Source organism: Desmodus rotundus, chromosome 8, assembly GCF_022682495.2.
Source record: "Desmodus rotundus isolate HL8 chromosome 8, HLdesRot8A.1, whole genome shotgun sequence".
In the NCBI taxonomy this organism is placed as follows: Eukaryota; Metazoa; Chordata; class Mammalia; order Chiroptera; family Phyllostomidae; genus Desmodus; species Desmodus rotundus.
The window spans coordinates 131,291,753-131,311,813 of record NC_071394.1 but is presented as its reverse complement, the minus strand read 5'-3'; the positions used below and the strand labels follow the sequence as shown (position 1 = coordinate 131,311,813).

The window sequence follows — 20,061 nt, the reverse complement described above, 5'->3', positions numbered from 1 at the left end:
CCGCACGCACGAGTTTGAGCTGTGACTTCACCTTCCTTGTAACAAGGGCAGCCTGGGTAACGCACTCACTGTGCACCCAGGAAGAACTGGCATTTGACATTCCAGTCCCTTGGACCCTCATAGTAGGTCCTGTCATCTCCATTGTACGTCCATGAAACTGAGTTTCAACAAAGTCCAGGAACTGGGCCAATGTCACACAGCTGCCAAGTAGCACAGCAAAAATTCCAACCTGAGTCAGGCATATACCAGACTGTGGAATTTCCAGTTTGCACAAACTAGTACACACACCAGGTCCACCCAACTTTCTTACCCACACACCTGTCCACAAGAACACACCCACTCACAGGTACTGCACAAAGACCGATTCTTTCCGGGGGATTCAGCAAGTGTGTGGCATGCAGTTGTGGTGCTGTTGGAACCCTCCGCTTTTAACCGTGCTCCACCCACCCCCACCTCCCGAGAGCAGGGAGAAACGGTCCTGAAAACTACAATTCCCAAGCCCACCTCCTCTCAACACTTACAGGACCCGCCAGGGCGCACAGCTTCCTGGGAGTTGTAGTTCTACCCAGAATTCAGCTTTCCGTTCGTCCCCAGCTTCGGCAGAGAACTCTGTGTCCCGGCATGCCGCGGAGCCGGAAGACCTACACTAAGAGGAAATCCCGCCGCCGCCCGGGGCGCGCAGGCGCATCACTCCTGTTTGTCGGCCCCTGAGAAGGGAAGAGGTGCGATCGAAGTCAAGACCTAGGCCGAGCAGGAGGTGACCAGTCTGGACTCGGACCCAGAGCTAGGCTCCAGGCCCGCACGGACCGGACCGGACCGTAGGACCCTGTCGTGGATGGAGTAGGCCGAGCCCTGAGATCAGCGCCAGCCCATTCGGCCTGGCTCGGGGCCCACAGGGCGGGCAGGCAGGCGGGCCGAAGCCGCCCAGGGCCTTCCCTCAGGTCCCCCGCGAGGGGCCTAGGCGCTGGCCCCACAACCAGACCCAGCCCAGCCCTTTGCAACCGGAATCGACCCGACCAGGAGTGGAGCTTTCACCGGGACCATAGGCCGTAACTAGGCCGGACCCGGGCCTCCCATCGGGGCCGGACTGGGACGAGGCCCCGGGGAGGCCCCTAGTCTACTGGACCTTCCCTCAGGCCGACGCCCGCCGGGAAGATGCAGCGCGCCCTACCGGGCGCCCGCCAGCACTTGGGGGCCATCCTGGCCAGCGCCAGTGTGGTGGTGAAGGCCCTGTGCGCGGCCGTACTATTCCTCTACCTGCTGTCCTTCGCCGTGGACACAGGCTGCCTGGCGGTCACCCCAGGTTATCTCTTTCCCCCCAACTTCTGGATCTGGACCCTGGCCACACATGGGCTGATGGAACAGCACGTGTGGGATGTGGCTATCAGCCTGGCCACAGTGGTGGTGGCTGGACGCTTGCTGGAGCCCCTCTGGGGGGCCTTGGAGCTGCTCATCTTCTTCTCAGTGGTGAACGTGTCTGTGGGGCTGCTGGGGGCCTTCGCCTACCTCCTCACCTACATGGCCTCCTTCAACTTGGTGTACCTTTTCACTGTGCGCATCCACGGCGCCCTGGGCTTCCTAGGCGGTGTCCTGGTGGCACTCAAGCAGACCATGGGGGACTGTGTGGTCCTGCGAGTGCCCCAGGTGCGCATCAGCGTGCTGCCCATGCTGCTGCTGGGGCTGCTGCTGCTGCTGCGGCTGGCCGCCCTGCTGCGGAGCCCGGCGTTGGCCTCCTACGGCTTCGGGCTGCTCTCCAGTTGGGTGTACCTTCGCTTCTACCAGCGCCACAGCCGAGGCCGAGGGGACATGGCCGACCACTTTGCTTTCGCCACCTTCTTCCCCGAGATCCTGCAGCCTGTGGTGGGGCTGCTGGCGAACTTGGTGCACAGCCTCCTGGTGAAGGTAAAGATATGCCAGAAGACAGTGAAGCGCTATGATGTGGGGGCCCCATCCTCCATCACCATCAGCCTCCCAGGCACAGACCCTCAAGATGCGGAGCGGAGAAGGTACTGTGGAGTCTTCTGAAACCTTGTTGAACTAGGAGAGTAATTGCTAAGTTGCATTACGTCTGGCGGGGTGCATGCTGTGTATAGCATGGCGGCCAAAGGTCAGGTGTTGGGGCAGATTCAGAAAGACATCGAATCCGGTTTGCGGCCTTGAGGAATTAATGCAGCGTTTAGGTGTCTGGGCTCCCGGAGGTGCTTCCCAACATCAGGGAAGACTGCTTCTCTGACACTCGCGCCGCTTAACAAGCCTCAGGAACTGTGCAGTTTCTTTTGGTGCTGTGTGAGGGGCTAATGGTCTCAGAATCCTGGAAGCCTAGACCCTGGATCTGTGGAAGCCAGAAACGACCTGCTGGTCCGTGAGAGGGAGGGGCAGAGGAGACCTGGGATCGTTAAGAGGCCGTCTGGGCCACCCAATTTCCAGTTGCTGAACCACGTCCTCTTCCTGGGCCTTAATTCAGATACTGTTTTTCTGCCACTTACTGAGAGGGAAGCCTGGGGGGGTATTACTAGACTTACTCCCACCCTCCCGCAGGTAGGCCAAACCCAGGGGCCCAGGCCACGTGACCCCAGGGACTGGATACAACCTTTTCATTATCTGTAAACCCAGCCGTCTGCGCCACCAGGAGGCCCCGTGGAGTCACTCACCGGGTGCGCCTTGGGCAGGGCAGAGCTCTTTACACCCAGCTCTTTCTCTCCCGGGCGTGTGGCCTCACCAGAGTGGTCACTGCTCCGTGTCCCTTATTTGCAGGGGTTTTGAGGCAGTGATTTGAGTAATGACACCGTGTTCCTACTGTGGCAGCTTCATGAGTTCAGCTGAAGAGTCAGCCCTGTGCTTGCTCCCCACTGGGGCGGTGGAGTTGCATGAGGGATACACCCCTTCCTCAAAGGAGTTTCCAGCTGGGGAGCGCCACGGAGCACTATGGTCCAAGGTGGTGGGCGCTTCAGGGCATAATTGTGGGCCCTATAGTTCGTGCCTCTCTGGCAGATGAACCCTCAAGACTGTCTGTCTTAACCTTATCCAGCAGAGGAGACGCAGCCAGTGAGCTGAGTGTGGTGGAAACCGAGCTGTCGTCAGAGCTGTTCAGGTGGGGGCCAGGCCACGGGGCAGCGCCTCTGCCAGGGAGCGGTCTTGGATTGTTAGGGTTGTCTGGACATTCAGAACACGCATAGGTGGAGGCAGGCTGGGGCAGGGGGTCAGGAGGTGGATTCTTGGCATGGCTTCGTGGTTGTGAGCTTCCTTGGGGACAGGGGTTACTCCTCCTGCCACTTTGACCTCTGGCTGCATGCCACTCCCAGACCATAAGGGCTACGAGTCATGAGTCGTGGGACACAGGGTTTCCTAACTCTGACCCTTGTGAGGAAGTGACGAGCAAGCCACTGCCTCTCTGCCTTGGCAAGCCTCCACAGAACCGACAAGGCAACCTGCAGGAGGGGAGCCTGGGTGGCCGCAGAGGACAGCTGTCCTGTCTGTGCCAACCTTGCCACATGCCAGTCTGGAGGACAGAGTGGAAGTGTGCTGTGGCTTTCTGTGCCCTCGTCATTGTCTTTCCTGCCACGTTCCCTGGCACGGTGGAGACTGTGGTTCTCTGCTGGACTTTGGCAGGCTGTGCAGACTGTGCCCACCCTGGTGGCACAGCGCAGCTGACGCACCGGGTTGGAAGTGCTCCCTGGCAGCGGCCCACCTCCTGGTGGGCCAGGGTAGCTCTCCCTCTCCCCCAGAGCGAGGTCACCAAGAGTCTGCCCAGTAGAACCAATGGGCTCTGGCCTGTGCCCTGCCCAGGTTTCTCCCTTCTCTCTGCCTGTGAGGACTCAGTGTATCCCTACTTAACATAGGTCCTGGTGGCTTCAGAGATTCTCCTGGGAAGGAGAACATTAGAATCAGTTGGGGGCGTGGGCTGACCTAAGATGGCCCTGCTTCCCAGGCTAAGAGTCAAGGCAGGTGCTTCAGTCCCAGTCTTCCCCACAGACCCTTGCCAGGAGGCTCAAAACACCCCTAACAAGGAGGGGAGCGGGGAGAATCACCCCCCAGTGATGCCAGGGCCCCGGCAGAAACTTGGATGTCCAGGAACTTGGTCTTCTACCCATCCGTCTGGGAGTACCCAACCTGCCCACCATTAGGCACCACCCTCAGACCCATTCCAGGGCTGGCCTGCTGGGCTGTCCCGCAGACCCCTAGCCTGGAGGTGCCCCAGCTGGGGAAGGAAGGCTCTACTGCCTTCATCCTTCATACCCTCATTCTGATGGCAGAGTGGGCCCCGATCCAATCCCTGGGGAGCCCTGGGCCTTGCATGAGGAAGGAAAACACAGGATTCTCCTAAGAGGAGTCTCAATGGGAGGGGGAGTCCACATCATGGGGGAAGGGTGTAGGGCATGAGCCAAGTCCAAACACAGAGTGACCTGTTCTCTTTCCTCCGGCCCCAGGCAACTGGCCCTGAAGGCCCTCAATGAACGACTGAAGAGAGTGGAGGACCAGTCCGTCTGGCCAAGCATGGATGACGACGAAGAGGAGGCCGGGGCCAAGGTGGACAGTCCCCCGCCCTCAGGCAAGGCTCCCACACTCTTGGGGCAGGGGGCTGCCCCAGAGTCCAGCCTGATCACCTTTGAGGCGGCTTCCCCAAAGCTGTAACTCCAGACCACCTTGCGTGTGGCACCTCCTCTCCCATGCCCCCCTTGACACCCTCTCAGCTACTCTGAAGAGAGGGAAGATGGTCTGCTGGGGACTTCCACAGCCTTCTGCTATTTCTCGCCAACACTACCCAGGACTCTGGCTACCTGGTTCCAACCCCAGACAACCATTATGTCAGGCATGGGACCTCTGAAGCATCAGCCATCTGAGGTAAGACTGCACCTCAGCAGGCAGCCCCAGGCAAGTGGCTGCAGGGACGCTGGTGCCACAGCTTCTGGGCCAACGCTCACACCTGATGCTGCTTGCCGAGAGCCCTGAGCCAAGGCAAGGATCTGCCAAAATCCTTCTGGGGAGTCCAGCTGGTGCAGGAGCCAGCACGGGGCTACACGTCCCTGCCCGCCCCCAGGAGAACTGTGTTCACAGCAAGACCGCTGGTTCCCTGTGTTGTGGCCCCGACTGTTTCTAGGCCAGAACAGCCGCAGCTCCCAGGTGTTTTCTACAGGACCACTCGGGCGGGCAGCTGGGCCCAGTCGTGCAGTACCAATAAAGCAGTTCTTGGAGGTGCGACTCCCAGGCTCCGTCAGACTGCCTGTGCAGCTGCTCATCATGCTCAGCTGCAGAGCTAGACAGTACTCCCTCTAGTTCCAGGGCTCAGGCCCCGTGGCCACTCCAACTGCATAAGCGGCCCACTGCCCCACTGTCCCTCCTGTTCCCAGGCAGGGAGGCTGCCCAGGGAGCCAACACCTAAGGGCTTCTCTGTAGGGAATTGGTCTTATCCATGGCTCCTCTCCGAGATGGAGGGCTCAGGGCTCGACACTTCCGGAGACAGTCCATCCCCAGCTCCCATCCTGTCCCTGTCCAGGTCTAATCAGCACGTGGGCAGCCGGGAGACTGGAAGGACACCAGCTGCGACTTCACAGCCACAGCCCTGGGGCTTTCTAGGGCCCTCAGTGGCCTGGGCTGCTCAGCAGCCAGAGCCTGAGGGCTTGTATGATGGGACAGCTTCAGCCCCTCAGTGAGCAGCCAGGGACAGAGTCCCCATCATGCCCATCTACCCCTTTTTCATGCTGGTGGTGTCAGCAAGAACTCTTCCCCAACTCTAGGTTACTGTCTCCGTCCAGTCTTTCAGTCATTTTTATTTTCCGTTTTTCCTCCTGTAATTTCTGGACATACCAATACAAGTATGAGTCAAGTTGCTGGGGAGCCAGTCTTGCAACCCCATCATCATCCAGACACATGGCCCTTGAACTCCTCTGGGGCGGCAGGGGAGAGAAGGAAGGAGGGGGCACTCCAATGTGAGGAGCAAGCACACATGTCACACACAGGACTCCTCCTGTCCCTGAGTGCCCCAGTGCCTGAGGTGTCCCTGTGATATAGTCAGCCGACAGTCCAGGAGGTCCCAGCCCCAGCTCTACAGCAAGGAGCAGATCCAGGCTTTTAGGCTGATAGGAGCTCATGGCTGAATCCTTTTGCGGTACAGGTAGGCATTGCTCACCTGGTTCATGATGACCAGGCTGGTGATGACAGGGCACAGCACAGCCAGGTACCAGACTCCCCCAGTGACTGTGGCAGTGAACCAGAGTGAGCACATGCCCAAAAAGAGGCTGGCACTACCCAGAAGGTAGCCCACTAGCCCAGAAGTGGCATGGTACAGCTTGAGCTTGGCCAGGGGCCATCGGGGCAGCAGTTTGGGGTAGAGCAGCCCCACCCCTCCTGAGCACTGCAGCACCGCCCACAGCACAGCCAGCAGCCCCGACCGCCCGTGCCACGTGGCCAGGTGGGCTTTGCCAAGCTGTTCCTTGTGGAGAATGACAAGGCCCAAGCCCAGCAGCGCACACAGCAGGGCCAGCAGCTGCAGGACCCAGTGGCAGCGCGCTCGGCCCTTCCGCGAGAGGGAGCGTAGCAGTGAACTCTCAGGAGAGAAGACCAGCAGTGCCTCTGTCATCAGGAAGGAGAACTGGGGAGACAGGGATGGACACTTGAGTGAGAGCACTGCCCCGCAGAAGGGAGGAGAAATTTAGGTAACCTTCTGGGCTGCCGGTCAGCCTGGACAGATTCCCCTCCCTTCTCTCCCCTCTGATAAGAGTACCCATTTGGTAGGGCAGGAGGGGAGAACTCCATCTAGGGCAGAACATCTGCCCTGAGGAACCCGCCAGAGGCACCCCTCCGTACTTCGTCCTCGGTGCTGTTCTAAAATGACGTCTGCTGTTACCCAGCAAACACAGGGTTTGAGATGTGGCACTTATAAATGATTCACAGTTTGTTTCCCCGACACAGAGTGGATACAATTTCTTGGCAGAGCTGGCCAAGCAGGTGCAGTGTGTCAGGGAAAATTAGATGCATCACTATAAGTTAAGGTAGAGAGAGAGAGAGAGAGGGACAACCAAATTCATTTTCTAAACTTCCTGCCTAGAGGCGGGTGAAGCCTCATTTTGTGTTTAAACAAACCCTACCCATTTGCCCGGGACCTTGAATACTCTGGTTCAGGTCCGAGCAGGAGTTTGGAGCATGCAATTCCAACAATCCCACACCCCACCCCTCCAAACATATCAAGTGACTAAGGATTGAGAGGCCACTGGGGCTACCACCCATACCTATGCTCCCTCCCAACCCTAAGAGTTGGCTGGCCATGCACCCTACTTACAGCAAGAGACATAAGCACGGGGTGCCAGGAGAACAGACCTGGAATGAGAAGAGGCTTTGTGAGGCTGGGGAAGAACCCAGCCACACCAATGCCTACAGGCTGAGGAAAATAAGCAGTCCATCACCCAAGGCAGTGCTGCCAAAACACAACCCCCCGCCTTGCTGCAACAAGCTGACCCCATACCTAGCTTCCTGGTCCCTCCTGGATCAGAGAGGCCATGCTTTGCCACTCCTCTGGCAGTCCCTCCTGCCCACTGCACTTTGCAAGAGGCAGCCAAGTGGAGCACCAAGGCAAGAAAAGAGAAGCCAGGGACTCCTGGGCCCGGCCAGGCTGGCAGAGCTTCCACACTCATTTACTCCATCCCACTTGTCCCTCCGGTATAGCATGTCCCTCAGCCAGCCAGGCCTCTCCCAGGAGCCAGGCCCAATAGTTCCTATTGCCCCTGCTCCCCAGGAAAAGTAGCACTTTCCTTCCCCGAAGCTAATTATTATTTATACTTACTGGAGCCAGGCCTGGCAAGCACAGCCACAAAGATGGTGAAGCCCAGGGCCACAAGATGGGCAGCAGCCCCGGAGGCGGTGCGTAGAGCTCGGTAGATGTGCGACTCAGTCTCCATAGAAAGGGCCATGGTCAACCAGGCCGGTGGCTGTAGCCTGAAAACATAGTAGAGTAAGCAAGGGTCACGAATGCCCGCGTTCCACTACTCTCACTGAAGTAAGCGTTGCAGGGCAGGTATGCCACTCTCTTCCAAGAAGTGGTGGTAGGAAAGGACAGTACCAAGACAGGCACCAGCAATAACCGAGGACCGCTGGCCTGTCGGTATGTACCTGCATCTGAACTGGCACAGATAACTGACCCACCTTCCAGGTAGGATGCGCACAGCCGTGTAATAGACTACAAATCCCAAAGTGCACCACGCTGTCGCCAGGCGGGAGCGCTAGCTGATAGGACGTGAAGCATTACGGGAAGTGTAGTTCCCAGCTGCGACCAAATTGCAGCCTGAATCCCTTCGCGCGCAGCCTCCTCACGTGCCGCTGGCATGCTGCCCCTCCACGCTAGGGATTCGCCTGCCTCACCCGCAGCGCCGACCGGACGCGCTGATTTCCTCTTGAGAAAGCGGGATACTCGGGACTCTGCCGCGCGCCGCCACTCCGTCGCGGAGCCGCCTCACTTCCGGGTGTGACGACTACTCACCCAGGACTTCCTGAGACGAGCCTCCTCCGCAGCCACGCCTCTGAGCCGCGCTGCGCAGGCGCCATAGAGCAGACCGCTTCAGGAGTGTGTGAGTGCGCAGGCGTCTTTGACCCAGAGCTGAGAGGCCTTGGAGATTTTTCTGAAAGGTGTTCCCAGAGGCTAGGGCGCTACGATCTAAGGTCCCGGGGCCCTCTAGCGCCATGGGCAGCGGCTGCCGCATCGAATGCATATTCTTCAGCGAGTTCCACCCCACGCTGGGTCCCAAGATCACCTATCAGGTGACATCGGGCTCGCAAGGTTGGGGGCGGGAAATAAGTACGCTTTCGGGAGCTCAACCCTCTGTCTGGATGCAGTGATCCCCGTCCCCACCCTGCACTCAAGCCCGCTCGCTACTCCATCATTCACGGAAAATATTGAACCGAGAGGATACTCAGACGCGAGTCCCAGGGTCCTGGCGTGGCGGAGCAGACAAACATCGCATAGACAGTGATTGTGGGAAATCGGGTAGTGGGGATCCAGGGAAGGTGCCAGGTCCCACGAGAGGTGGGAGTGGGTGGTCCGTTAATATTCCTGAATGCATAGGAATTTAGTTGATTGGGGAGATATTGTGCCAGGTAGAGGGAACAGCATATGCAAAAGCCTGAAAGCAAATGCGAACATATCATGTATATGGAAAACTAAGGAGTAGTGGGCCTGGGTTGATGGGAGAGAGAACTGCTGGAGAAGAGGGCTTAGGTCCTGGGGGATTTCCTCTTTGCCCTGACAAGTCCTGAGGTCCGCTAAAGAGCCTTTTGCCACTCCTCTCCCTAGGTTCCTGAGGACTTCATCTCCCGGGAGCTGTTTGACACGGTTCAGGTGTACATCATCACCAAGCCAGAGCTGCAGAACAAGCTCATCACTGTGTAAGGCCCTAGCTGAGAAGACCCTTCCCCAGAGGGGTGGATGGGCTTGGGAGTGGAGGCAGCCTGACTCTGTTCCCACTTGTTCCCTGATCTAGCACAGCCATGGAGAAGAAACTGATCGGCTGCCCCGTGTGCATCGAGCACAAGAAGTATAGCCGCAATGCCCTGCTCTTCAACCTGGGCTTTGTGTGTGATGCCCAGGCCAAGACCTGCGCCCTTGAGCCCATCGTCAAAAAGCTGGCTGGCTACCTGACCACACTGGAGGTCTGCAACACAGTGGGCTCGGGTGGATGGGCAGGCAGATTTGGGGAAGGTATTCACACGTCTCCAAAGCCCTCCAGACCTAGGAACCAGCCAGGGAAGGATGCTGGCCAGGGGTCCTGGGGTGTGCCCACCATGCTATCCATGCTCCATCCAGCTAGAGAGCAGTTTCGTGTCAACAGAAGAGAGCAAGCAGAAGCTGGTGCCCATCATGACCGTCTTGCTGGAGGAGCTAAATGCCTCAGGCCGGTGTACTCTGCCCATCGGTATGCCCCAACCTCTGCAAGGACAGCAGAGGGTGTAGGAGGGGTGGAAAGGTGACAGGGGAAGGTCAGCCCAGCCAAGGACAAGACTCATGAACAAATTTGTGGCCAGAAATAGTCATGATCTGAGTTAATGATGTCCAGGATCCGGTGCATGATGGGGCTGGGGCTGGGGCTGGGGAGGCCAGCAGAGCCCTTCAGCTCTGCTCCATGGCCACGTTCCTTCCCCTCTCTGGACCTCAGTCTGTCACGTTATAAAAGGGGAAGATTGGCTCTACCCAGAGCCACTTGCCTGACTCAAAGTTTGCTGGGAGAACTGGATAGTAACTGAGGGCCTCTTAGAAGAGACAGCACTGAGAATATGGGTGGGCCCCCTGCAGATGAGTCCAACACCATCCACTTGAAGGTGATTGAGCAGCGGCCTGACCCTCCTGTGGTTCAGGAATATGATGTGCCTGTCTTTACCAAGGACAAGGAGGATTTCTTCAACTCACAGTGGGACCTCACCACACAACAGGTGTGCTATCCCTCCCTGGGTATCATCACCTGGGGCTGTCTCCCTCCCTGGCCTCATCCAGCCCCTGCTGACCCTGCCATGCCCAGATCCTGCCCTACATTGACGGTTTCCGCCACGTCCAGAAGATCTCAGCCGAGGCAGATGTGGAGCTCAACCTAGTGCGCATCGCCATCCAGAACCTGCTGTGAGTGGGGCAACAATCATGCCCAGGATGGGGTCATCAGCCAGGGAAGAGCCCTGGGGCCCTGAGCGTGGGAAGGCATGGCCCTCAGCAGCTGAGCACAGCCCTCTCTCCCAGGTACTACGGTGTTGTGACCCTGGTGTCTGTCCTCCAGGTAGGTGAGTCTGGGCTCTGGTTATGTGGAGAGTGGGTCATGTGGCTGGGCTGTGTCAGACTCCCAAGCCTCTCACCCAGGCCCCTGTGCCTCCTGCTGCCTATTCTCCAGTACTCCAACGTGTACTGCCCGACACCCAAGGTCCAGGACCTGGTAGATGACAAGTCCCTGCAAGAGGAATGTCTATCCTATGTGACCAAACAAGGTAACGGCGGGCTCTGGGTAGGCCATCTCGGGAAGGGCAGGCCCACCTGGAGAGCTGAGCCCTGGTGCCCACAGGGCACAGGAGGGCCAGTCTCCGGGACGTGTTCCAGCTGTACTGCAGCCTGAGCCCCGGCACTGCTGTCAGAGACCTCATCGGCCGCCACCCACAGCAGCTGCAGCGCGTTGATGAGCGGTCAGAAGCGGGTTCCCTGGGATGTGAGGGGTTTGTCTGAGGGCAGGTACACCCTCTCTGTCTCTTTGGAGCCCTGGCCTAGAGAGAAAGCAGGGGGTTGCCGGTGAGTAGAACCATGGGCGCTGCTAGTCCAGGCAGGTTTCCTGAAGGTGATCTGGTCAGACAGAATTGGAGGGGAGGCTGCAGGACAGGGTCGGCCGGGTAGAAGAAGGCCTGGCCAGGGCATCACCCCTTTCTCCCTCAACACATGCCCCAGGAAGCTGATCCAGTTCGGGCTTATGAAGAACCTCATCCGGAGGCTGCAGAAGTATCCTGTACGGGTATCTCGGGAGGAGCGGAGCCACCCTGCCCGGCTTTACACGGGCTGCCATAGCTATGACGAGATCTGCTGCAAGACAGGTAGAGGCGGGCAGGACAGCTGGGTTAGGGCCGGGCAGGGTGGCCGAGCCAAGGGCACAACCTTACCTCCACCCCTCCAGGCATGAGCTACCACGAGCTGGATGAACGTCTGGAAAATGACCCCAACATCATCATCTGCTGGAAGTGAGGCTGGTTCGGGGCTGGACACAGCTGCAGCTATTCTCTTCTGCTAAGCCCTGCCTGGTGCATGAGGGCTAGACCATCCTGTCTCAGTGTTCACCCTCACTTCTGTAAATAAAGTCAAACATTTCAACCTACTTGACTGAATACCTCCTCTGAGCCAGCCGCCAGAGAACCAGCAGTGAGTGAAATAGCCAGGTTCCTGGCGCCTTGGAGCGCCATCTGGTGGTCAGGGCCGACAATGGACAAGTAAATGGGCGGGCTACTTATCAATAAAAACTTAAATAAAATCAGGAAGCTGTGATGAAGAATGAGTTGGGATGGGAGCCGGGGCTGCTCTGGATTAGATGTGCAAGGAAGGCCTCACTGAGGTAGCTTAAACCGAGCCCTTAAGGAGGAAGAGTATTCCAGGGAACAGGTGCAGAAACCCTGAAGCAAAAACCACTTACGGATGTGTGAGGAGCCCAAGAGATGGTCCGTGGGGCTGGAACATCAGAGGCAAAGGGTGGAGGGGCAAGAAACAAAGTCTTGGAAATAGGAGAGGGAGCAAGAGCCTGATACCTCAAGCTGCTGGCGAGCTGTTTTAGACGTAGTATTTTGAAGGCCAGAGGCAGCCATCGTCACCCTCAAGTAATGTCTCATGTAAACCTTTAACAATACAGTAAAAAGGCTGGCCCTGTCTGGCGTGGCTCAGTGGACTGAGTGCCAGCCTGAGAACTAAAGGGTCTCCGATTCGACTCCCAGTCAGAACATATGTCTGAATTGCGGGCCAGGTCCCCAGGCTGGGGCGCGCGACAGGCAACCACACATTCATGCTTCTGTCTTTCTCCCTCCCTTTCCCTTTCTCTAAAAATAAATAAGTAAAATCTTTTAAACAAACAAAAAAAAGGCTCAGCAGTGACCTCCTGCGTGGTGACGGCAGCCTGGACTAGGGTGGAGAGAGGTTGTGGGCCCTGCACGGTATTTCCGGGACCCAGCCAACAGGGAGGGCTGGGCACAAGAAATACTGGAGCGAGGAAGCCCTGGAGAGGAGCCTGGGTATGGGCCAGCGTGGCGCAGCCCTGTGAGACCAGGTCGGGACGGGCCGATTTCACCTCGCGCCCAGGCCACAGGAGTCGCACGCTGGAGACCCTTGATCCGCAGATGATTGTGAGGGAGACAACTTGGGAAGCCCGAAAAGGGTTGCTGTCCGCAGGCCTGCAGGCGCAGGGGACCTGCGCGGCCTCGGGCAGGGGAGGGGCCCAGGCCACGCTGCGCAGACGCAAGCTAGCCGTTTCCATGGCGGCGAGGCCCACGCGCTCCAGCAGCTCAGCAACTGTCGCGTCCCAGACTTCCGCCCCGCGGGACGCCCAAGCGTGTCGGTACCCCACCTCAGCCGAACCTCGCTTTCTCTTTCCCAGGCCCTGCCATGGGCGACCTGGAGCTCCTGCTGCCCGGGGAGGCTGACGTGTTGGTGCGGGGACTTCGCAGCTTCCCGCTGCTGGAGATGGGCTCTGGAGGGTGAGGCAGCTGAGGGTCAGGGTCGGAGTCCTTGAGTGGGGGGATTCCGACATTGGAGGGAGGGGTTACCCAGTATGGAGGGGCCCCCAGGTAGGGAGGTAAAGCTTTCCAAAATACAGGCATACGGTCCTGAGCCGCCTCTGGCCCCTCAGGATCAGGTTACATTTTTATGTCCTACTGCACACATGTGCACACACACCCTCTGGGGCAGGTGGAGCCAGCAGCATGAGAACCTGGAGAAGCTGAACATGCAGGCCATCCTTGATGCCACCGCCAGCCAGGGTGAGCCCATCCAGGAGCTGCTGGTCACCCACGGGAAGGTATGCTGCCATCCCCCGCTCCACCACTCTACCCCTTGGGCCATTCTTCCCTCCAGCGGGTACACCTATCCTCCCCAAAGGAGGAGAAGGAGTGTGTTACACCTTTGATTTTGCACCCTTATCAGACACAACCCTAGCATGCCAGGCGAGGTCACTAGGGAGATAGTCACGGGTCCTAGAACAGCCTAGGCTTCAGAGGAAGGGCCTGCATTCCAAAGGCATTCCTGAACAGACTTTCAGGCTGGAGGGGGTCCCCACTGAAGTGGGGGCAGGACTTTGGCATGGAAGGAGGCAGCCTTCCCATTATGTGAAAGAGGGAGTTAGAAACCAGGATTGGCTTAGTTGGAACTTGAGCCAGGAGGTGGCACCAGTAGATGACCTGAGACATCACTTGACAAAAGGGTTCCTCTGCAAGGAAAAGGTAGAGTCCCCTCCAGGGGGTGGGGTAGGAATGTGGCCCTGTGAAGGGCCCCAGCCAAGGGTGAGGCAAAGGCACACAAGAGTCTTAGGAGAGTCTTAGAAGACCAGAAGACAGGGACCGGAGGGAGGGCCTGAACAGGAGGGCTTGTCTGAGATACCTGAGTAGGGGCAGAGGGGACAAGGGCACACATACAGGGGGAGCAAGGCAAGGACCAGTCACAGGAAGCATGGGGGGTGTCTCCACAGAGATGTTGGGGACAGCTAGAAATGAAGGTCAAGGTGCAGGGGAGAGGTCAGGAAGGTTTCATGGGGCACAGGAGAATCTAGGGGCCCAGGGGAATTTGAGGAGAGGTGGGCTAGGCTGAGCCAGGGATGGAAAGGTTGCCAGGCAGAGGTAGGCCACCTCATTCCTGTCCCTTCCCCTCCCCTCCAAGATCCCGACGCTGGTGGAGGAGCTGATTGCCGTGGAGATGTGGAAGCAGAAGGTGTTCCCTGTGCTGTGCAAGCTGGAGGACTTCATGCCCCAGAACACATTTCCTATATACATGGTGGTGAGCTGGCCCGCTCTGCACCCCATGCATCGGGTCCAAGGGCCCTGGACTGCAGAGCATAGCTGTTAGCCCTACCCCCCCGTCAGCAGCCCGGGACCCTGTCCTCCTCTCTATCTGCCAGGTACACCACGAGGCCTCCATCATCAATCTCCTGGAGACCGTGTTCTTCCACAAGGTGAGGTGCCAGTCCTGCCCACTGGCTACTGCCCCAGGCCAGGGCAGGGTGTTGTGTCTGGGGAGGGGGACATCGGAGAGAATGTTTCCCCTCTACCTGAGCCCAGGAGGTGTGTGAGTCAGCAGAGGATACTGTCTTGGACCTGGTGGACTACTGTCACCGCAAACTGACTCTGTTGGTGGCCCGGACTGGCCGTGGTGGCCCCCCAGAGGAGGAGGAGTCCCAGTATAGCACCCCCATGCAGGTGGGCTGAGGTTCCCTGGGGTTGGCAAGGGCTAGACCCAGGCTCCCCCAGGCCTGAGCACCACGTGCTCCCCAGGAGCTCCAGAAGCAGGCAGAGCTGATGGAATTTGAAATCGCGCTGAAGGCGCTCTCAGTGCTCCGCTACATCACTGACTGCGTGGACAGGTGGGCTCCCCTGCCTGGCCTGGGGTCAGCAGTGGAGGACTGGGAGCCTGGGCCTGTCACCTCTGCTTATCTCTCTCCACCCCAATCCCTAGCCTTTCCCTGAGCATCCTGAGCCGCATGCTCAGCACCCACAACCTGCCCTGCCTCCTGGTGGAACTGCTGGAGCACAGTCCCTGGAGCCGGAGGGAAGGAGGTAAGGTCCTCCTCCTCCTGCCTAAGCCCCAGCTTCCAGGACGTCCTCCAGGATTGACAGGGGTGGGCAGTTTACACCCAGGCAGACAAACTCTGCCCCCTAGCCCACAGAGGACATCAGGATGGCTCACCAGATGTGGGCCTAGACCTAGACTCTGCAGCAGGTAGGACTTATGCAACCTCTACCGAGGACTCACCATGCTCCGGAGCAAGTGGCACTGAAGCATGGGCTAATCCTGTGCCTAGGGCACAGGGCAGAGGTCAGTCCCCGAGCACAGGCAGCTGGCAGAGGTTGCCCGGTGCGACCTCTACCAGAGCACGCAATGCCTACACCCAGTGCACTGGTTCCTCTCCCCAGGCAAGCTGCAGCGATTTGAGGGAAGCCGTTGGCAGACAGTGGCCCCCTCGGAGCAGCAAAAGCTGAGCAAGCTGGACGGACAGGTGTGGATTGCCCTGTACAACCTGTTGCTGAGCCCTGAGGCCCGGGCCCGCTACTGCCTCACAAGCTTTGCCAAAGGACAGCTACTCAAGGTGGGGAACTCCTCCCACACCACCCCCATAGCCCCAGGGCTGTTTGCCTCCCCCGCCCCCCCAGCCCCAGTCCTATTTCCAGACCTTGGGCCTCAGGTAACACAGCAGTTAGTGGGATGTGGGCTCCCAAGGCACCCCTTCAGCCCATCCCAGGCCCTCCCTGTATCTTGACCTTCTGGCCAGCACCATTTCACACTGGCCTCCCCTGGACACCCTTGCAGCTCCGGGCCTTCCTCACAGACACACTGCTCGACCAGCTGCCCAACCTGGCAGACCTTCAGGGTTTCCTGGCCCACCTGGCCCTGGTGGAACCCCAGCCCCCTAAGAAGGATCTAGTGTTTGAACAGGTAGGCACTAGGAAGTTAGTTGCTTTGGACAGCTGCCCACTTTGCCAGCTCCTCCCTGCCACTCTCCACTTCTCCCCCCCAGATCCCAGAAATTTGGGAGCGACTAGAGCGAGAGAACAAAGGCAAGTGGAAGGCCATTGCCAAGCACCAGCTGCGGCATGTATTCAGCCCCTCGGAGCAGGACCTCCAGCAGCAGGCCCAAAGGTGAGGCCTGCTGAGCTGGCAGACTGCGTGGAAGGGATGCAGAAGGCACGGGCGTGGGCGGGGTGCTCCTGTGCCCCCATCCACCAGGCCCAGCCAGACCCTCCTCACCCTTTACCCAGGTGGGCCAACACCTACAGGCTGGATGTGCTACAGGCAGTGGCTCCAGAGCGCCCCCGCTGTGCCTACTGCAGCACGGAGGCCTCCAAGCGCTGCTCACGGTGCCAGAAGGAGTGGTACTGCTGCAGGTGAGGGCGTCCCAGGACTTGGGTCCCTGAGCCCCGCCAACCGCCCCCCCTCCCCGGGCAAAGCACTGCATCCTCACTGGCCCACTTGCCTGCAGGGAGTGCCAAGTCAAGCACTGGGAAAAGCATGGAAAGGCTTGTGTTCCAGCAACCCGGGGTGACAGAGCGAAGTGAAGGCTGCAGCTGCTGAAGGCCGACCACCCAGCCAGAATGTGCGTGCCCCTGACCCTCGGGAACTCAGCCAGGCCTCAGCTAGAGTCCTGGCCTCCCAGGTGAAGAGGGCGGAGCGGCCGTCCCATCTCCCCCAGCAAAGCGCTCCCCCCCCCCCCCCCCCCCGCTTCCTGCCCCACCCAGCGGGTAGGCTTAAGGCGCTGCCACAGCTGGGGCAGCCTGCGGCCCGGGCGAGGGGCGAGGGCGAGGGCCGGATGTGGGGACCCTCTTCCTCTTGCACGGTAAAGTTGGCCTCCAGAAACCTGCCTGTCTCCGCGTGGCCCTTTGCACTCCTTGTCGTCGTGAGGGGGAGGGGAGTTGCTCTTGGGATGAAGAGAGGGCAGGGCGGGGACTCGGCGAGAGTCCCCCACCGCTGCCCCCTCCGCCCCTCTCTGCCCGTGGGGCGACACAGCCCTGGCGCCCAGGTTTCCATTGCACGGCTCTCCTCAGCTCTCTCCCACCGCTCTGCCTCGATCTCCGGGGCGGTGCTGCATCGAGGCCCGCCCCGAGGTCCCGCCCGCCCCCGACTGCTTGTTCCCAGAACTGGCCGAGCCCAGGCGGACCAACCGGGCCATGTCCGCTGAACCTGAGCTCATTGAGCTGCGGGAATTGGCACCCGCGAGGCGCACCGGCCCAGGTCGCGCCCGTCTGGAACGCGCCAACGCGCTGCGCATCGCACCGGGCACAGCGCGCAACCCGGCGAGGCAGCCGGTCCTGGGCCGTGGCCACCGCTTCCAGCCTGCAGGGCCCACCACGCACACGTGGTGCGACCTGTGCGGCGACTTCATCTGGGGCGTCGTGCGCAAGGGCCTGCAGTGCGCGTGTGAGTAGCGGCCCCACGCGCTGTCGAGAACTAAACGGGTGGTCAAAGGGCAGCCCTGTCGCTGAGGGACAAGTTGCGACGGAGAGGGTAGTCTGGGGCGTCCCTGAGGACCAGGTCCGTTACCTTGACCCCATCAGGGAAGGGAGCGTGGGCACGTTTTATGTCTTTGCCATACTGCACCTGCATCTGGGGCACAGCTGGGCAGAGGCAGGTACCTGTGAATTCCAAGGTGCTGGTTTCAAGTTGCTTATCTTTAAAGTACATTGGTCCCTTCTGAGAAAGGCTTTGTGCCTACCAGTCTCTTAAGTCCAAATTTTCAGGTCTGCCCCTTCCCAAAGATTCACTCACCATGCCCCCTTCCCGAATCCCTGGGGTGAAGAGAATTCACCCACCTATGAGAGGAGGCCTGGAAAAAGTTAGGACCTTGGGTGGGCTCCCCTGCAAGCAGGAATTTTGTTGTCTTCGTAAAGCAAATACCTATCACAGACCGAGTCAGCTAGGTGCCACAACAGAAAACACAGCCACCCGCTCGGCCCCGGCCCTTCTGCCCTGTCTGGTACCAGCCGCAAGCAGAGGTTGCTCTCCGCGCCAGCTTGAATGGAATCGCTTGGGATGCTTTTATAGCTGTCCAACCCCCTCTGCCTGGACCTTCCCTCAGGACCGGTGAAGCACTCACCGGGAGTGTACCCACGATTTTTAAAAGCATCTTTCCAATGTGCAGCCTGGGTTACAAACCACTGCTCTAGACCATTTAAGAACTGAAGGAAGGTGTCCTAGGCCTGCCTGCCTGTGTGCGCATGGAGACCCGTCATTCTGTCCTGAATTCAGCTGGGAGGAGACACGGGAGATGCGACAGTATACAGAGCGTGAACGAGGGCTGGGACATTGCAGTGTTCCAGAGAAATAAAGTGGCAATGGAAATGGAAAAAAAAAAAAAAAACCCAAAACAAAACCCAGGCGATTTCCGTGTGTATCAGAGGCAGGAACAAGGAAGTAATTGAAGATGAGCTGGGGTTTCTTGCCTCACACGCCTGGGAGAATAGCAGCAATCTTCGCTGAGATGAGGAACTCCGGCGGCGGTGGGGTGAGGTGGAAGCAAAGGGAGTTAAGTTTCGGCCATGTTGGGTCGGGTGTCTGTTAGACACCCGAGTGAAGGTACCGACGCACAGGGTTTGGTCCGAGGGTAGAAGCCAGGGGTGGAAGCCTCGGGGCTGGGGTGGGGTGAGTGCACAGAGCAGGGCAGTGATTGAGACGGAGCCCCCGTGACACTCCGCCGTCAGATCTGGGAGTTGGAAGGAGCTCAGCAGGAGCTGTGGGGAAGCAGGAAAAAACCGAGTTCGTGGGGAACCCTCGGAACCGAGGGGAGCAGCATCAAGTGATGCTGAGGAGGTGAGGATGGAGAATGGACCGCGGGATTCGGCAGTGTTCAGGTCGCTGAGGACCCTGACCAGGGCAGTTTCCTGGTGGGAGGGGCAGGCCTGACTGCAACGGGTAGGGAGGGTGAAGGCCAGGAATGAGCGCCTACAGATCAGAGTTGACACGTTTTGGTCCGGGGGCAGTAGAGACAGATGGTAACTAGAGGGGGACACGGGCTAAAGCATTATTTTCCCCTGCAAGGACAGAGGGAGGGGCCGACAATGTGGAAGAGTAAGTTCCGCCCTAGGCGCTAGAGTTCTAAGTGTTGAAGGGGCCTGGATCCTTAACAGCCTGAGGCCTTCCCGCCGGTTTCCCGACGCGGGGGTGGAGCTGGGGGGGGACTAACAGGAGAATCTGTGTAGCAGTGGGAGGGAACGGGGCCTCAAGGACAGTTAGGCAGAGCCCAGCGGTCAACGTCCTTCACCCTGGGGCTTCTCTTCCATCCCTGGGACACTTCTCGGGGGCAGCCGGGGCTGGGGCTCCTCTGCCTCACGGGCAGGCCTCTCTGCAGATTGCAAGTTCACTTGCCACTACCGTTGCCGCGCGCTCGTCTGCCTGGACTGCTGCGGACCTCGGGATCTGGGCTGGGAACCGGCGCTGGAGCGGGACACAAACGTGGTGAGTTTGGGGCAGGGGGGCCGTACAGGCGAGGCTGGGACGCGAATATGAGTGGCGTCATCTCGGGCGTAACCCAGGGGTGGCGCGCTACGGGCAGTGAACGTTTTAACAGCGGATTTCTCCGCGGCAGGGCGGCTAACCCAGCACAGGCTGGAAGGGATGCCGGGAGCGCTGCTGCCTCCGAGCGGACTACCCCAATCACCCAGGCTCGGTGCCCGCGCAATTTCCGCACCTTTCCGCATCCGCATCCGGTCCTGCGGCCACGCTGGTGCACATGCGCACAGGCGCACATGCTCCCGCTTGTTCCCTAAAGGATGTGGGACCTGGGGGCGGAGCTGAGCTGAGCTGCCGGGACAGTGAGATCATTCCCCCAACCCGGCGCGAGTGGCCCTGCCCCTCAAAGTTTCTCCTCCAATGAG

At 59.3% G+C, this 20,061-nt stretch overlaps 5 protein-coding genes across 10 annotated transcripts in view; 4 read left to right on the top strand and 1 right to left on the bottom strand.

Moving 5' to 3' along the window:
* Positions 1-695: 695 nt before the first annotated feature.
* Positions 696-5,193, top strand: TMEM115 (transmembrane protein 115). Its single transcript, XM_024565724.4, has 2 exons — positions 696-2,006; positions 4,428-5,193. Exons 1-2 carry the CDS (start codon positions 1,156-1,158, stop codon positions 4,630-4,632), a joined length of 1,056 nt encoding a protein of 351 aa, XP_024421492.1. The 5' UTR covers positions 696-1,155; the 3' UTR covers positions 4,633-5,193.
* A 543-nt stretch (positions 5,194-5,736) lies between these two features.
* Positions 5,737-8,490, bottom strand: CYB561D2 (cytochrome b561 family member D2). Its single transcript, XM_024565732.4, has 4 exons — positions 8,353-8,490; positions 7,778-7,929; positions 7,277-7,314; positions 5,737-6,589 (listed from the first exon to the last, which is right to left on the bottom strand). The coding sequence occupies exons 2-4, from the start codon at positions 7,902-7,904 to the stop codon at positions 6,086-6,088; spliced, it is 669 nt and encodes a 222-aa protein (XP_024421500.1). The 5' UTR covers positions 7,905-7,929; positions 8,353-8,490; the 3' UTR covers positions 5,737-6,085.
* On the top strand, positions 8,426-11,822 carry NPRL2 (NPR2 like, GATOR1 complex subunit). Of its 5 annotated transcripts, none has more exons than XM_071222164.1 (11): positions 8,426-8,558; positions 9,281-9,372; positions 9,468-9,636; positions 9,791-9,899; positions 10,277-10,413; positions 10,500-10,597; positions 10,712-10,748; positions 10,860-10,953; positions 11,028-11,175; positions 11,402-11,544; positions 11,625-11,822. In XM_071222164.1, exons 3-11 carry the CDS (start codon positions 9,475-9,477, stop codon positions 11,690-11,692), a joined length of 996 nt encoding a protein of 331 aa, XP_071078265.1. In that variant the 5' UTR covers positions 8,426-8,558; positions 9,281-9,372; positions 9,468-9,474; the 3' UTR covers positions 11,693-11,822. The 5 variants fall into 5 exon arrangements, with proteins under 5 accessions (XP_071078265.1, XP_024421489.1, XP_071078264.1 ...); XM_024565721.3 differs by having other exon boundaries at positions 8,548-8,748; positions 11,028-11,145; XM_071222163.1 differs by lacking the exon at positions 8,426-8,558 and adding an exon at positions 8,565-8,748 and having other exon boundaries at positions 10,536-10,597.
* Positions 11,823-12,863: 1,041 nt separating this feature from the next.
* On the top strand, positions 12,864-19,640 carry ZMYND10 (zinc finger MYND-type containing 10). The gene is made up of 13 exons (XM_024565720.3): positions 12,864-13,185; positions 13,397-13,505; positions 14,360-14,476; positions 14,598-14,651; positions 14,758-14,895; positions 14,971-15,059; positions 15,152-15,252; positions 15,610-15,782; positions 16,004-16,129; positions 16,212-16,333; positions 16,453-16,578; positions 16,674-17,027; positions 19,536-19,640. The coding sequence occupies exons 1-12, from the start codon at positions 13,094-13,096 to the stop codon at positions 16,747-16,749; spliced, it is 1,323 nt and encodes a 440-aa protein (XP_024421488.2). The 5' UTR covers positions 12,864-13,093; the 3' UTR covers positions 16,750-17,027; positions 19,536-19,640.
* RASSF1 (Ras association domain family member 1) overlaps positions 17,034-20,061 on the top strand; it is a 9,662-nt gene continuing 6,634 nt past the window's right edge. The window contains exons 1-2 of one of the 2 annotated variants that reach the window (XM_024565730.3): positions 17,034-17,608; positions 19,536-19,642. In XM_024565730.3, the coding sequence (XP_024421498.1) occupies positions 17,359-17,608; positions 19,536-19,642 (357 nt within the window). In that variant the 5' untranslated portion in view covers positions 17,034-17,358. Of the gene's footprint in view, positions 17,609-18,636; positions 18,764-19,535; positions 19,643-20,061 lie in introns of those variants that run through there. The other variant, XM_045199965.3, reaches the window with a different exon arrangement.